Source organism: Tachyglossus aculeatus, chromosome 26 (assembly GCF_015852505.1).
Source record: "Tachyglossus aculeatus isolate mTacAcu1 chromosome 26, mTacAcu1.pri, whole genome shotgun sequence".
Taxonomy (NCBI): domain Eukaryota; kingdom Metazoa; phylum Chordata; class Mammalia; order Monotremata; family Tachyglossidae; genus Tachyglossus; species Tachyglossus aculeatus.
This window is the reverse complement of record NC_052091.1, coordinates 14,869,169-14,883,348: the sequence shown is the minus strand read 5'-3', so window position 1 is coordinate 14,883,348 and position 14,180 is coordinate 14,869,169. Positions and strand designations below refer to the sequence as shown.

The 14,180-nt window shown below is 47.6% G+C and overlaps 1 protein-coding gene across 1 annotated transcript in view; it reads right to left on the bottom strand.

Moving 5' to 3' along the window:
- Positions 1-14,180, bottom strand: part of PTPN9 (protein tyrosine phosphatase non-receptor type 9) — a 61,455-nt gene that overhangs the window by 26,082 nt on the left and 21,193 nt on the right. The window contains exons 2-5 of the mRNA XM_038767534.1: positions 10,643-10,786; positions 8,596-8,685; positions 6,492-6,616; positions 3,920-4,025 (exon numbers count right to left, since the gene is read on the bottom strand). Coding sequence (XP_038623462.1) covers positions 3,920-4,025; positions 6,492-6,616; positions 8,596-8,685; positions 10,643-10,786 — 465 coding nt within the window. The remainder of the gene's footprint in view (positions 1-3,919; positions 4,026-6,491; positions 6,617-8,595; positions 8,686-10,642; positions 10,787-14,180) is intronic.

Below are 14,180 nucleotides of genomic sequence, written 5' to 3'. Positions count from 1 at the left end.
CAGAGCCGGTCTAAATCTCTCTCACAGGCCAAGGCAGACTTGGTTCTAGCATCTCCCCTCCAGGGAGGTTCCCAGGTTACTAGAAGAGGGGGAGGATGAAGGAAAGTCACAGATCTGCTAGAAGTAGCATGGTGTAAATGGATCCACCAAGGATAAACCAGTCAAATTCCTCTTTTCTCACACCTGAGGGGCAGCCGTGGCCTGTTTCCAAGCCCCCGGGTAAACTCAGGCTGCATTCTAAAAGGTCTGCCTCAAATGGGGCCCCTGAGCACCATTAAGCTGTGTGACTTTGGGCAAGTCAATTAACTTCTCTGTGCCTCAGTTCCCTCATCTGTGAAATGGGGATTAAGCACATCACAATTTTTCTGGGCCTCAGTTCCCTCCTCTGTAAAATGGGGATTAGGACTGTGAGCCCCCCGTGGGACAACCTCATCTCCTTGTAACCTCCCCAGCGCTTAGAACAGTGCTTTGCACGTAGTAAGCGCTTAATAAATGCCATTATAATTACTACCAACGCTTTTATACTGTCCTTTCCCAAGCACTCAGGACAGCGCTCTGCACACTGCAGGTGCTCAACAAATACCACTGATTGACTGATATATAATAATAATAATAATGCTGGTATTTGTTAAGCCCTTATTATATGCCAGGCAGTGTACTCAGCACTGAGGTGGATGCAAGCAAATCGAGTTGGACACAGCCCCTGTCCTTCATGGGGCTCACAGTCTCAATCCCCATTTTACAGGTAAGGGAACTGAGGCCCAGAGAAGTGAAAGTGACTTGCCCAAAGTCACAGAGCGGACAAGTGCTGGAGTCAGGATTAAAACCCATGACCTTTTGACTCCCAAGTCCAAGCTCTATCCACTAGCCCAAGCTATTTCTCTAGTATGCAAAGGGCCATTCGGAACAGAATGAACGTGGTAAGAAAGGGCTAGGAAGTCATTCAGTTTAGAGTCTCGGGCTTTGTACGCGACTCCTCCTCCTTCCAAGAAAGGGGATTTTACTCCACTCAAGTAGTTTTCAACGGCTCTTCCTTGTCAAGACTTCTTAGCTGCTCTTTTACCTCTCCAGAGTTCATTTCTTTCCTTCTAAACAACTTCCCTCCCCCATAATCATTTCTGTTTTCCCCTCCTCTCCTTCAAATTCACTTCTAGACTCAAAAGGGACCAGAAGGGAATTCTCTGCTGACTGATTATGGTATTTATTAAGCGTTTACTATTTACTGAGCACTGGGGTAGACAGAAATATACTCCAGGCACGATTTTACTTGTACGTATTTACTATTCTATTTATTTGATTTTGTTAATATGTTTTGTTTTGTTGTCTGTCTCCCCCTTCTAGACTGTGAGCCCGCTGTTGGGTAGGGACCGTCTCTATATGTTGCTGACTTGTACTTCCCAAGCGCTTAGTACAGTGCTCTGCACAGAGTAAGCGCTCAATAAATGCGATTGAATGAATGAATGAATGATTCCACAGTAGGTTCACAATCCAAGTGGGGGAAGACAGATATTTAAGAAACTGGGATAAGTTATCTACAAAAAGACATAAAGACAGAGTTCCATTCACAAGAGATCGACTCCACTTATTTAATTTAATTTAATAATGGCATTTATTAAGCGCTTACTATGTGCAAAGCACTGTTCTAAGCGCTGGGGAGATTACAAGGTGATCGGGTTGTCCCACGTGGGGCTCACAGTCTTAATCCCCATTTTACAGATGAGGTAACTGACCTCACTTCTCACTTCTTGAGAAGCAGTGGGGCCTAGTGGAAAGAGCACAGGCATGGGAGTCAGAGGACGTGGGTTTGAATCTCGGCACCGTCACCTGTCTGCTGTGTGATCTTGGGCAAGTCACTTCACTTCTCTGGGCACTGCCCATCTATGCATTTAGATACGTGATCTTTGGGCATTTAATAGTCGCCTCACCCTCATCTCCAAAAGACTTAGGTACATATCTATAAATTTTGTATAGCTATAAAATTTGTATTGTCTTTCTCTCCCTCTAGACAGTAAATTGGTTGTGGGCAGGGAATGTGTCTATTGACTCTACTGTACTGTACTCTCCTAAGCGCTTAGTACGGTGCTCTGCGTGCAGTAAGCTCTCAATAAATGCCACTGATTGATTTTCTGTGCCTCATTTTCCTCAGTTGTAAAATGGGGATTCAATCATGCCCCCTTCTGCTTAGACCATGAGCATCATGTGACCATGGGTCCGTATCTGATCTAATTATCTTGTATTTACCTACCATTTAGTACAGTGTTTGGCACATCTAATGCTAACCTTCTCACTGTGCCTCCATTCATTCATTCAATCATATTTACTGAGCGCTTACTGGAATGCCCTCCCTCCTCAAATCTGATAGGCAATTACTCGCCCTCCCCTTCAAAGCCTTTTTGAGGGCACATTTCCTCCAGGAGGCCTTCCCTGATTAAAAAGCCCCCCTTTCCTCTTCTCCCACTCCCTTCGGCGAAGCCGTGACTTGCTCCCTTTGTTCCTCCCCGCATCCCAGCCCCGCAGCACTTATGTACATATCTGTAATTTATTTATATTAATGTCTACCTCCCACGCCCAGACTGCCCCCAAGCTCTTTGGGGGCAGGTAATATGTCTGTTTATTGTTGTACTGTACTCTCCCAAGTGCCCAGTACAGTGCTCTGCACATAGTAAGCACTCAATAAATATGATTGAGTGAAAAAAATGAATGAATAGTAAATAATAATAATAATAATAATGGCATTTATTAAGCACTTACTATGTGCAAAGCATTATTATTGTTATTATTATTAGGACAGAAATGCCATTGGGTGGGGATGCAGCATCATCCAGTAGCCTGTAAGCTTGCTGTGAGCAGAGAAAGTGCAAACCAGCTCTGCTGCACTGTTCTCTCCCAAGTGGTTAGTACAGTGCCCCGCAAACAGCAAGCGCTCAATAAATACCATCAACGGATTTATTAAAGGGATGTGCTAAATGGGGTATTAGGGTGGGGGCCACGTATGTGCCCTCCGATTATGGCATGGCAAAAAATCCCAAAAGAAATAACCCAGTCTCCTGGAGTTGTCTAATTGTGTGAGTCGAAGAGGTTCACGAACTCTGGCTTTTATGGTGTTTGTTAAGCTCTTACTAGGAGGCAGGCACTGTACTAAATGCTGAGGTTTACTCACACAAAGTAATCAGGTTAGGTGCAGTCTCAATTCCCATTTTACAGATGAGGTAACTGAAGCACGGAGAATTTAAGTAAGGCCCAAGGCCATACAGCAGACAAGTGGAGGAGCTGGGATTATTCATTCATTCAATCGCATTTATTGAGCGCTTACTGTGTGCAGAGCACTGTACTAAGCACTTGGGAAGTACAAGTTGGCAACATATAGAGACGGTCCCTACCCAACAACGGGCTCACAGTCTAGAAGGATTAGATTACATTAGGGATTAGAACCCAGCTCCTTTGACTTCCCATATCCATGCGCTTTCCATTAGGCCATGCGGCTGGGTTTGTTTTTTTTTTTAACGGTATTTGTTAAGCACTTACTATGTGCCAGGCACTGTACTAAGCGCTGGGGTAGATATAAGATAACCAAGTTGGACACAATCCCTGTCCCCCATAAGGCTAACAGTCTTAATTATAACCAAGTTGGATACAATCCCCGTCCCCCCTAAGGCTAACAGTCTTAATTCCATTTTACAGATGAGGGAACTGAGGCACAGAGAAGTTAAGTGACTTAAGCTTATTTAAGCCCATTTCTTCTTATTAGAGGGAGACCCCGATGTTATCTTTCCGCTTTTGCGGAAGCCTCAGTGCTGAACATTCAGCAGCAGGAGTAGCCATCGGCATTCTGAATCATCACAACATCTGCTGCAAAACAAATGGATCCGATTTTGCTAGAGTATATAATAGGAGTCTTCCTTTCTCCCCAGTTCCTTACCTTTAGCAGGTTGAGGATTTTCTTGCTAAGGTCCAGCTCAAAGTTGGTATAATGGGAACCCCCCATGTCATAGATAAACACCAGCCCATTTCTCTGTGTTTCATAGCTATAAAAAAGGAAACATTATTGATATCAGCGGAACTGACCAAGAGCAAGTGGAAACACTTTCTGGCATCAAAAGAAAACAAGCACTCTCGGATCTCCTTAAACAGGCACATCACTAAGGGATTTGTTCTTGGGCTCCAAGGGAGATTTATCTCTCTGCTGTACCAAATTTAACCCTGGCTCCTAAACCCTACTGAAAAATATGTTCACGACTCCAGGAACTTGTCACAAAAGGGATATATCTGGGTACCCCTAGAGATCTTGTGTGCATGGTGAGTGGAATTGGGGAGTCCTGGCAGACCTCCTTACTCTGGAGGCCTGTGGTCTCCTCCTGAAGGTGTGGTTTTCTCCTTATAATTTGCTGGGGTGGGCAAAGGGAGATGCGAACCCACAAAGGCCTCGAGAGAGTTTGTTAAAGAGTGGATTAAAAAGGCGAAGGCCGTCGTGTCATCATTTCTGTTGGACGGTTTGGGAAAGGGAAGACGCCTGGGTAAGAAATGAAGTGCGGTGGGGTTGACTGCCTGTCACTGTCCCTAACTCCCCTCTGTATCTGCACTGCAAAAACTCCCCAGGCTGCTCAAACATTCCCGGGAGAGCCAAGTTTTTCTTGCTGCCCAATCAAATCCAGAATTCTAAACAGTCTCTGAATCCTAAGTCATCTGAACAAATGCCGCCGAGTGAAAGCTTTCGGGTTCTTGAATGTTCCTTTCAAAGCAAGCTTTCATTGGAAAAATGGTTGGATACAGAGCGCACACTTAAGAATGAAGGCCTGATACCTTCTAGTTGTACCTACTTATGACTTCCCTTCCTTCCCTTCAATTTAATTCATGGCGGGGCAAAACACATCCACACTCACAAAAACAAAACAAAAAAGCCCTACACAATAAATAACTCCACTCTGGTTCGTGATCTGGATATTCCCACTGGCTTAATCCTAACCCGACGGTGACATGTTACAAGAAAAGTGAAATTTCAGTGTGGTTTAAACCACTTTGGGGAATCAGAGGTTCAGAAAGGTTAAGGAACCTTTGAAGTTTGACCCCAGTCCTAAGGGCGCCTTAACTAGCTCTGAGGACTATCAGTCTATGTGTCGAGTCCATTGTATTCCATATTCCAGGCAGTAAAATTTCCCCCTCCAGTGCAATTGCTAGTAGCAAGAAACTGGGACCCCAGGCTCAGTACAGAAGGTAGGCATGGGTAAGAGCAGTTTGAGCTGTGTGGCTGTGCTCAAAGCCACACAGGCTGAATATCCATTCGCCGGATATCCCTTGGTTTCCAGGGCCCCGTTGCCATCCTGCCTTGCTCCACTGTGGCCCTCAGAGAAGGATCTTAGCATCTTACACACTGGGCAGGAGGGCCGCGTTACCTTATCCTGAGATCTCGTTCCCATCCTGCCTTGTTAAACCACCAGGATGGTGTAACGGGGAGCGGGGAAACACAGACAAAGCCAACAAGATTTTTCCCTTTCTATTCCTGGAGGAATCCAATTAGTTTATCGAGTCTGACCAAACACTGCTACTCTCTACGGAAGAGGGGATCCAGTGTTAGCAGCCACAAACCAACTTTCCTCTTCAATGTGAAAAATGCTGAGGTCTAGGGTGACACTATAGTATGGGAGATCTTGGAGCAGTTCCACAGTGGATCCCCTGGCCAGGGACTCCAAAGGGCTCTGAAGTTCGGCTGCCAAAGAAGGAAACCGGCTGGGAGTCGAGCCTTTCACTTCAAGGAGTTAGGCATGTCCGTCACGAGCCGTGGGGACAGCCAGCCTGAAAACCATCCATGGGCAGGATGAGCTGGGCAGTGCCAGGCCTCAGCCTAGGGAAGGCAGTGATTCTCATTTCTACCCCTTTAGCTTCCTTCTCAGAAAGTAAAAATCATCCGTGAAACAAATGATTAAAAACCAAGAAAGGAGGAAAGGACTAAAAAGAAGCATCTCTGGCGATCCCCAAGTCCTTCCTGAGAGAGGGGAACAGGGTCACAACCCTGGCCCGGCCCAAAACCTCCCATTGGTTCCTAGCCCTTTCGGGTCTCATTTCTAGACAGAGTTTTATAATGGCTTTTATAGCGCCATTAAAACAATCCTGAATGGGCAATGCTGAGCGACAAACACCACAGCAGATGAGTCCTGCTAATTTCACCTTCATGTATGCATCTTCCAGCAACCACAACCAAAAATCAGACCCAGGGAAAGGAAGAAAAACAAATCGGTTCTACATCCTACTGGTCGGTTGCATGCAGGGAGCAGAATGTTTATTCTGCAAAGTTGCCCCCAGCAATGACAAGTAATAAATAAAGGCAGGACTTGTAGCCCACTTTCCACAGAGAAACAATGGTCACCTGATTAACTGTGAAAGGCACCCGGAACTGCTATCCTAAAACGGGAACGATCCCAAATTCGGGGCCCTCATGGCCTTGCCAGGGAGCAAACAGTGCGCAGTGTCTGGGTGAGAAAGGGCCCCCTGCTCACCTCTCTACTGCTCGGTCCAGTATGTAGAACAGGGCCTGGAGCACCACGTGTTGGATGCTCTTGTTGGGATGGTGCAACCTGGCAGTGAAGAGCGCGATGGAGGCTCCGGAAGGATCCCGCACATTCTAGAGGGGAAAGGGAAGATGCACATCACAACCCAATCGGAGCACCAAGAAAACTCCAAAGGGAAAAACCCCTTTGGCAACCTAGGCCAACGATGCTCCGCCTCTTTGGTCTGGAGATTGTCTTGGAGGAGCACAAGTCTCCAGGAGCTCCTCGAGAGGGAGCGTAGACATGACTGTAGACTGTAAGTTCCTTGTGGACAAGGGAGCGCATCTACTGGTTCTGTGGAATTGTCCTCTTCCCAGTTCTCTGCACAGAGCAAGCACTCAGTAAATACCACTGGTCGACTAATTGATTGATTGTTGGGTGATGGAAGGAGAGCGGTGATTCAAAGCATCCCAGACTCCCATCGGGAAAAGAGAAGGCTAGGCCTGGCCGAGTTGCTTCCCCGCCCATTCCATTTTCCAAACAGTGTGGGACGGAGGCACTGGAGCAAGTCTCGTTGTGGAATTGCCCTGCAAGCGATGCACTCTCTCCGGGAAGGGGCAAAGGAGGGAGGCGGAGACACCCCTCCTGCAGATGAAAGTCTGAGAAAGGTGGTGGTACACCCTTGGAACAACAGGCTACCTACAGGTTCTCCGGCTGATGGGAAATACAGCTTCCCTCTCCTTCAACATCTAGATCCAGGAACAACACTGCGCCGTTCTGTATAACCCGGCGGTTCTGTTGCTTACAGCCCTAGGCTGTAAGCTCATTTGGGGCAGGGAATGTGTCCACCGACTCTGTTGTGTTGTACCCTCCTCAGTGTTTAGTCCAGTGCTCTGGACATGATAAGTGCTCAATAAACACCATTGATTGATTTGGCTACTAAACTGACCAGGACAGCTTGTCTAGCACTTTCCCCAAGGACAATGAGAAGGAGATGAGCAACTTGATGGGAGCTCCCAGCAGGACTAGAATGGGATTCTCAGTTTTTGCTCTCCTTCCCTAAATTGAGAGAAATCCTAGGGGTGAGATGCTCAGATGGGCAGGGTTAATGTGCGCTGCCTCACAATTGCCTCTATTGTGGCTGCATTGATTAGTAAAGGTGGCTAATGGAAGGCATTTGGGTTACAAAGAAGATGGAGTAGACTGCAAGATCCTTGTGGGCAGGGAACAGGTCTACCAATTCTGTTACACTGTACTCTCCCTAAGCTCTTAGCATGGTGTAGTGGATAGAGCCGGGCCTGGGAATCAGAAGTTTATTGGTTCAAATCCCAGCTCCATCACTTGTCTGCTGTGTGACTTTAGGCAAGTCACCTTACTTCTCTGTGCCTCAGTTTCCTCATCTGCAAAAAGGGGATTGAGACTGTGAGTCCCACAAGGGACAGGGATTGTGTTCAACCCGATTTGCTTTTATCTACCTCAGCGCTTAGTACAGTGCCTGTCACACAATAAGCACTTAACAAATACCACAAGAATTATTATTACAATGTTCTGTACACAGTAATAATAATAATAAAAATAATAACTGTTATTGGTTAAACTCTGATATTCCAGGCACTATACTAAGACCTGAGGTAGATATAAGATAATCAATTCCCACATGGAGCTCACAGACTAAGTAGAAGGGAAGGCAGATGTTAAGTCCCCATCTTGCAGATAAAGGAACTGAGGCACAGGAAAGTTAAGTGACTTGCCCAAGGTCACACAGCGGACAAGTGGTAGGGCCGTAATTAAAACCCAGGACCTCTGACTCCCAGGCTTGTGCTCTTTCCACTAGGCCAGTAAAGCACTCAATAAATACGACCGATCGAATGATTAGGTAGCAGTCTAAGGAGATTCAGGCTAGTCTCATTTTCCCGGCTCCAACCTGATCACCCCTCCAAACCACCCCCACCACCCCATTTCCCTCTCCAAGTCCAGTATACACTTGATTCACAACATTTTCTTTCGGTTACAAACAGAAACTGGAACCGGCATCCAACCCCCCAGCTGCCTTCTACTGGTTCCCGCCGCTGTTTACAGGCCAGGGACAGCAGGCAGAGGTGACGGCACTCACCAAGATGGTGAACTTCCCACTGAGCAGCTCGGAGCGCAGAGGGTCTTCATTAGGTCTCAGCTTCACGATTCCCTCTCTCAGTCGCGTTTCCTAGAAATGGAGAATTGGAAGCGGGTGGTCAAACTGACTTGGGGAATTCAGCCATGCTCTCCTCGCTGGGTCATTCAATAATGATGTACTGCCTTGCTCATACAGACTTGGGAAACCCGCCCGAGATAACTTACCCATTCATTGTGCTGGGGCTGGGGGGAAGGGGGAGAATGGAGAGATGGGGGGCGGTTATCTCTCCAAATCAACCTGAACCCTAAAAATGAACATTGACTCTCTCACCTCTACGACGCTGATCACAGACACTGGGAAGGGAGCAGAAACCCCTGAGAGTGTGAAATCAGAGGTGATTAGGAGTCCAGCGCACGTGCGCGCACAGACACACACACATATCCTACCCCCCTCTCCCCCTTCCCGCAACAGGCTATTTACCTTGACCTCCAATGTTGGGCAATGGGCTAAACTGTACGGCAGCCTTAAGTACTGTAAATCAGCACTCTCTATCCTGAAGCCAACCCTAAATATTTATTAGGAAAATTCCCCGAGATGCAAAAGCCTCTTGGAGTCTCATCTGGAAGTCTTTTGGGCCCCAAAGGGCCAGACTGTGCATGCTATTTCAGCTACAGTCTTGTTCTCAATGTAAGCTCATTGTGGGCAGGGAATGTGTCTGTTAATGGCTACGTTGTTCTCTCCCAAGCGCTTAGTACAGTGCTCTGCACACAGTAAGCCCTCAAATACGATTGAATGAATGAATGAAATGGTCCTGGTAAGGCCAAGTGATGTTACATTGATGGGAGTTGTCCTTGGACAATCTTTCTTGTCACTTAAGAAGGCACTGCTGGAAAAGGAAATATTTGTGAGCGTTTGGGCTAATTCTGCCTTGGGTTGGTGTTGGATTTCCCAGCATCCCAGAGGCAAGGCCAGGGTGCCCCAACGATACAGACAAGAGCTATGGTAGACACTGATGCACTCCAATCACGGAACCAGACTGGCAGAGTAGCTTTTTCCAGGGCCAAAACTATCTTGTTTCACAGCACATGATAATAATACTAAGAATGATATTTGTTCAGTGCCTACTATTTTCCAAGCACTGTGCTAAGAACCGAGGCAGATACGAAACAGTCAGATTAGATGCAGCCCCCATCTTTCATGGAGTTCACCGTCTAAGGGGAGGGAGAACAGATGAGGAAATGGGCACAGGATAGGTAAGTGGTTTGCCCAAGGTCACACAGCAGACAGAGGGCAGAACCAGGACTATAACCCAGGTCTCCTGATTTCCAGTCCTGTGCTCTTTCCCCTATGCCATACTGCTTCTTTAGGGTCAGCATAGGGAAGCAGCATGGCCCAGTGGGAAAAGCCTAGGCCTGGGAGTAAGAGGACTTGGGTTCTCAAACTGGCTCCGCCCTTGTCTGTGTGACCTTGGGCAAATCACTTCACTTCTCTGAGCCTAAGTATCTTCACTGCAAAATGGGGATGAAGTAAATACCTGTTTTCCCTCCCCACTTAGACTGTGAGTCCCGTGAGGAACAGGGACTGTGTCCCACCTAGATATCCTGGATCTACCCCAGCGCTTAGTACAGTGCTTGACACATAGAGAATGCCTAATGAATATCACAATTAGTATTATTAATCACCATTAACTGGGAGATGTACTATTTCTGTACATCCAAGGGTTTGGAGGGGGACTGTCTCAGTCCCCAAGGCTGAAACAGTCAACCCAACCAAGGAATGAATGACAGGACATTTTAGGTGAAACTCTCTCCCAGTAGAAGGGGGTACATAAATAGGACCGGGCACTATGGGGTTGATTAATTGGGTTGCCACTCCTCGCAATGTCTCCCTCTCACGCAGGTGGTCATTTGGGCTGAACTACCAAAAATACCCATTAGTGAGCATTTGGCTAGCCGCCCCCCAGAACTAAGTGGCCTTTTGGGGCTATGTCTGAGGGATGGGCTCACCCAATGCTAGGAGCAGGCCACAGAGAACCCCAGCTACTTACCCGGTACGAATGGAACAGCTCGATGGCACGGAGCACGTCAAACTTCCTGGCCATGAGAAACTTGACAGCCACGTTCCAGGAAAGAGGAGACACATTGTACTGCACCGTCCACTTGTTAATCTCCTCCAGAAACTGCTTGGTGGCCTGTATGACGGAGAATGAGGGAAACAGAGTGTTAGAGGAAAGCAAAAAACAAAATTCCCCAGGGTTTGCCAAACTAAGGAAAGGATGGAGAAGGGATCTGAAGGCACAACCTGCTTCGGGGGATAGGGGAAAGCAGCCCACAGATGGAATTTGATGACCACGGGCACTAAAAAGAATGACAGCACAAGAGCTGCGCATGAGGCGGAAGCTAGAGTTGGGTCCACAAAGCCAGACGCCACACAGAGATGGCTGGGAGGGGGTTGAGGTTGGGGGCACGATTCCCTCATACGATACAGATTACTGCTCTGAAGCAGGTAAACGAACAATGAAAAGAAGGCGCTGGGTGGACCCTATGAAATAATACGCCGCCTGACGGAGAGGGCGGCGGTGACTGACCTAAAAGGCAATCGGAGCGGCCAGAGCAAACAAGGGTCCTGACTGAGGGCGCAGTGTGATAGAGCAGCCAGACAATTGTCAAGAATGTGGCAACCCACACAGCAAATCACCTTCTGCTCTGTCTGACCTCACAGGGCCTCTCGCTCCTCTTCAGAGCATCTGGGAAACCTGTGGGCAATCAGAGCAAGTCTCCCGATCTCCAGTGTAGGGGGGTGGGAATCTTTCATGTTCAGAACCAGGGACTGGCTGCCATCCAATAAGTAACATGCCTGCTTTGAATAAATTGTTCCTATCTCTGAGGCTCCTATGCTCTCCTCTTTCACCTCACCCTTTCCCTCCCCAAACACAAATTTCTTGTTCAGGCCGCTCTGTGAAAGACCGTCCCCACTTTCAGATCAGATTTCCCCTCTATCTACCACCCCCCCCACACACATACACACACTGTGTTTCATCACTTTGGAAAAAAATTGATGAAGAAACCAAATTTGAGCCTTTTCATCTTTTCTCACTGACTGCTAAATTAAAAAAGGCAATCTCCCTGAGGTAAGCAATGGATGAGGAGCTGCAAGATTCTGGGTTCTAACCCTAACCTTCTAAGTGCCTTTAAGGCACGCCCCTGCTTTCGTTGCATCCCCAATTCCTCATCTATAAAAACAGTAAGAGTTCACTTGCAAATCTCCACAGATGCGAAGTAACCCCAACCCTCTCAAAACCAACTCAATTCATGGGCCACATGGAAGAGCGCACCTGATTCTCTTCCCAGTCTTAAACAGAAAAGGAAATGACTGCAGAGCAGTAATCAGGAGGGGTGCAAGAAAGCTTTGCAGGAGTGCAAGCCTGGGGAAGAGGAAACATCTGAACCTCATAGTTCACCCAAACTCATCACTGGAATACAGAGAAGGGATAACTAGCCAAACCGATTAGGCAAACGGCATAAAATCAGCCAAGAAATAAAGGCCTTCAGGAAAAGCTTTCAGCCCCTCGTTTTGGCTGGGAATCAGCTAAAACCCAAAGCAGGACAACGAGTTTCAGAGGGGACTCTGGGTCCGAGACGCAGAATGTCCCGTAAGCAGACAGGCTGTGTTGTCCCCACCCGGTGAGGGGCCAGCATCCGAATGAGGCCACGTTACAAAGGGGGAAAAAAGGGAAGCAGGCGGAGAGGGAAGAGGTGAAACGCTAGCCGGGAGAGAAAGCCCTCAGTCAGCTCTCTGAAATGAAGGCTTCGGGGCTAATCAAAACATTATTTTTTCGGTCCACCAGAGATCCTGGTGGAATGGGACACCAGAAAAACAGACTCAGGCTGGTGTTGAAACAATCTAAAGCTCTTTCATCCCTACTGGGCTGAGAATAAACCCTTCCTAATAAGACGGATAATAAAGGGGCTGACAGGAATTCAGGAGAGGGATTCGAGTGGTATATGACGGGATATCCCAAGCTCATAGGGTGTCAAAACGTTAAGGGCTCGCTATATGATACACCTTGTCCCACTAAGAAATCTTCAGGCTCCTCCCTTGCTTCTTTCTAAGTTTATCAATTTCTTCCAACTTCTTGAAACTCCATCCCCTAGGTTATAACATCCTCTGGGCAGGGAGGGTCACTCTCTGACCCCTGCTCTCTCTGTTGGCCAGGATGTTATTCTTGGCCTGGATCCCGGGAACAATTTCTCCTGGTTTGGCCTGCCTCTTCCAAGGAACCCAATCTTGACTGTAAACAGCGGGGTGATGTTTGCAGATACATCAAGTACATAGATGCCACCTGGTCGGCTCAATTCTCCATAAAGTAGCTATACGTTTCCTCTCCTGTGACCTCCTTCTCCTTACCAGCTTCCTGCTGACCTTCCCGCCTCCTGTCTCGCCCCACTTCAGTCCAAACTTAATAATAATAATGATAATTCTAGACTGCCTCCCCCTGTGAGCCCACTGCTAGGTAGGGACCGTCTCTATATGTTGCCAACTTGTACTTCCCAAGCGCTTAGTACAGTGCTCTGCACACAGTAAGCACTCAAATACAATTGAATGAATGAATGAGTGAATGACTGTGGCATTTGTTAAGCGCTTACTATGTGGGAAGCACTGTTCTAAGCACTGGGGTAGATATAAGGTGATCAGGTTGTCCCACATGGGGCTCACAGTCTTAATCCCCATTTTACAGGTAGGTAACTGAGGCGCAGAGAAGTTAAATGACTTGCCCAAAGTCACACAGCTGACAAGTGGTGAAGCTGGGATCAGAACCCATGACCACTGACTCCCAAGCCTGTGCTCTTTCCACTGAGCCACCCTGCTTCACTCTGCTGCCTGGTTCATTTTTCCTACAAAACCGTTCAGTCCTTGCAGCGTGGCTCAGTGGAAGGAGCCCGGGCTTCGGAGTCAGAGGTCATGGGTTCAAATCCCGGCTCCGCCAACTGTTAGCTGGGTGACTTTGGGCAAGTCACTTCACTTCTCTGGGCCTCAGTTCCCTCATCTGTAAAATAGGGATGAAGACTGTGAGCCCCCCGTGGGACAACCTGATCACCTTGTAACCTCCCCAGAGCTTAGAACAGTGATTTGCACATAGTAAGTGCTTAATAAATACCATTATTATTATTATTATTGTTTCCCCACTCCTCAAGAATCTCCATCGGTTGGCCACCCACCTCCGCATCAAAGAGAAATTCCCTACCATTGGCTTTAAAACTCTCAATCCCCCTGCCCCACCCTATTTCACCTCACTCCTCTCCTACTGCAACCAAGCCCGCAAACTTCGTACTGGCAACCTACTCTCCATACCTTGATCCCCTCTTCCTCGCCGGCGACCTATGACCCACGTTCTGCCTCTGGCCTGGAATGCCCTCCCTCCTCACATCCAACAGTTGCGAAGCAACATGGCATATTGGATTAGTTGTGTTGCCAACTTGTACTTCCCAAGCGCTTAGTACAGTGCTCTGCACACGGTAAGTGCTCAATAAATATGATTGACTGATTGATTGATTGATTGATTGATTAGAGCATTGGCCTGGGAG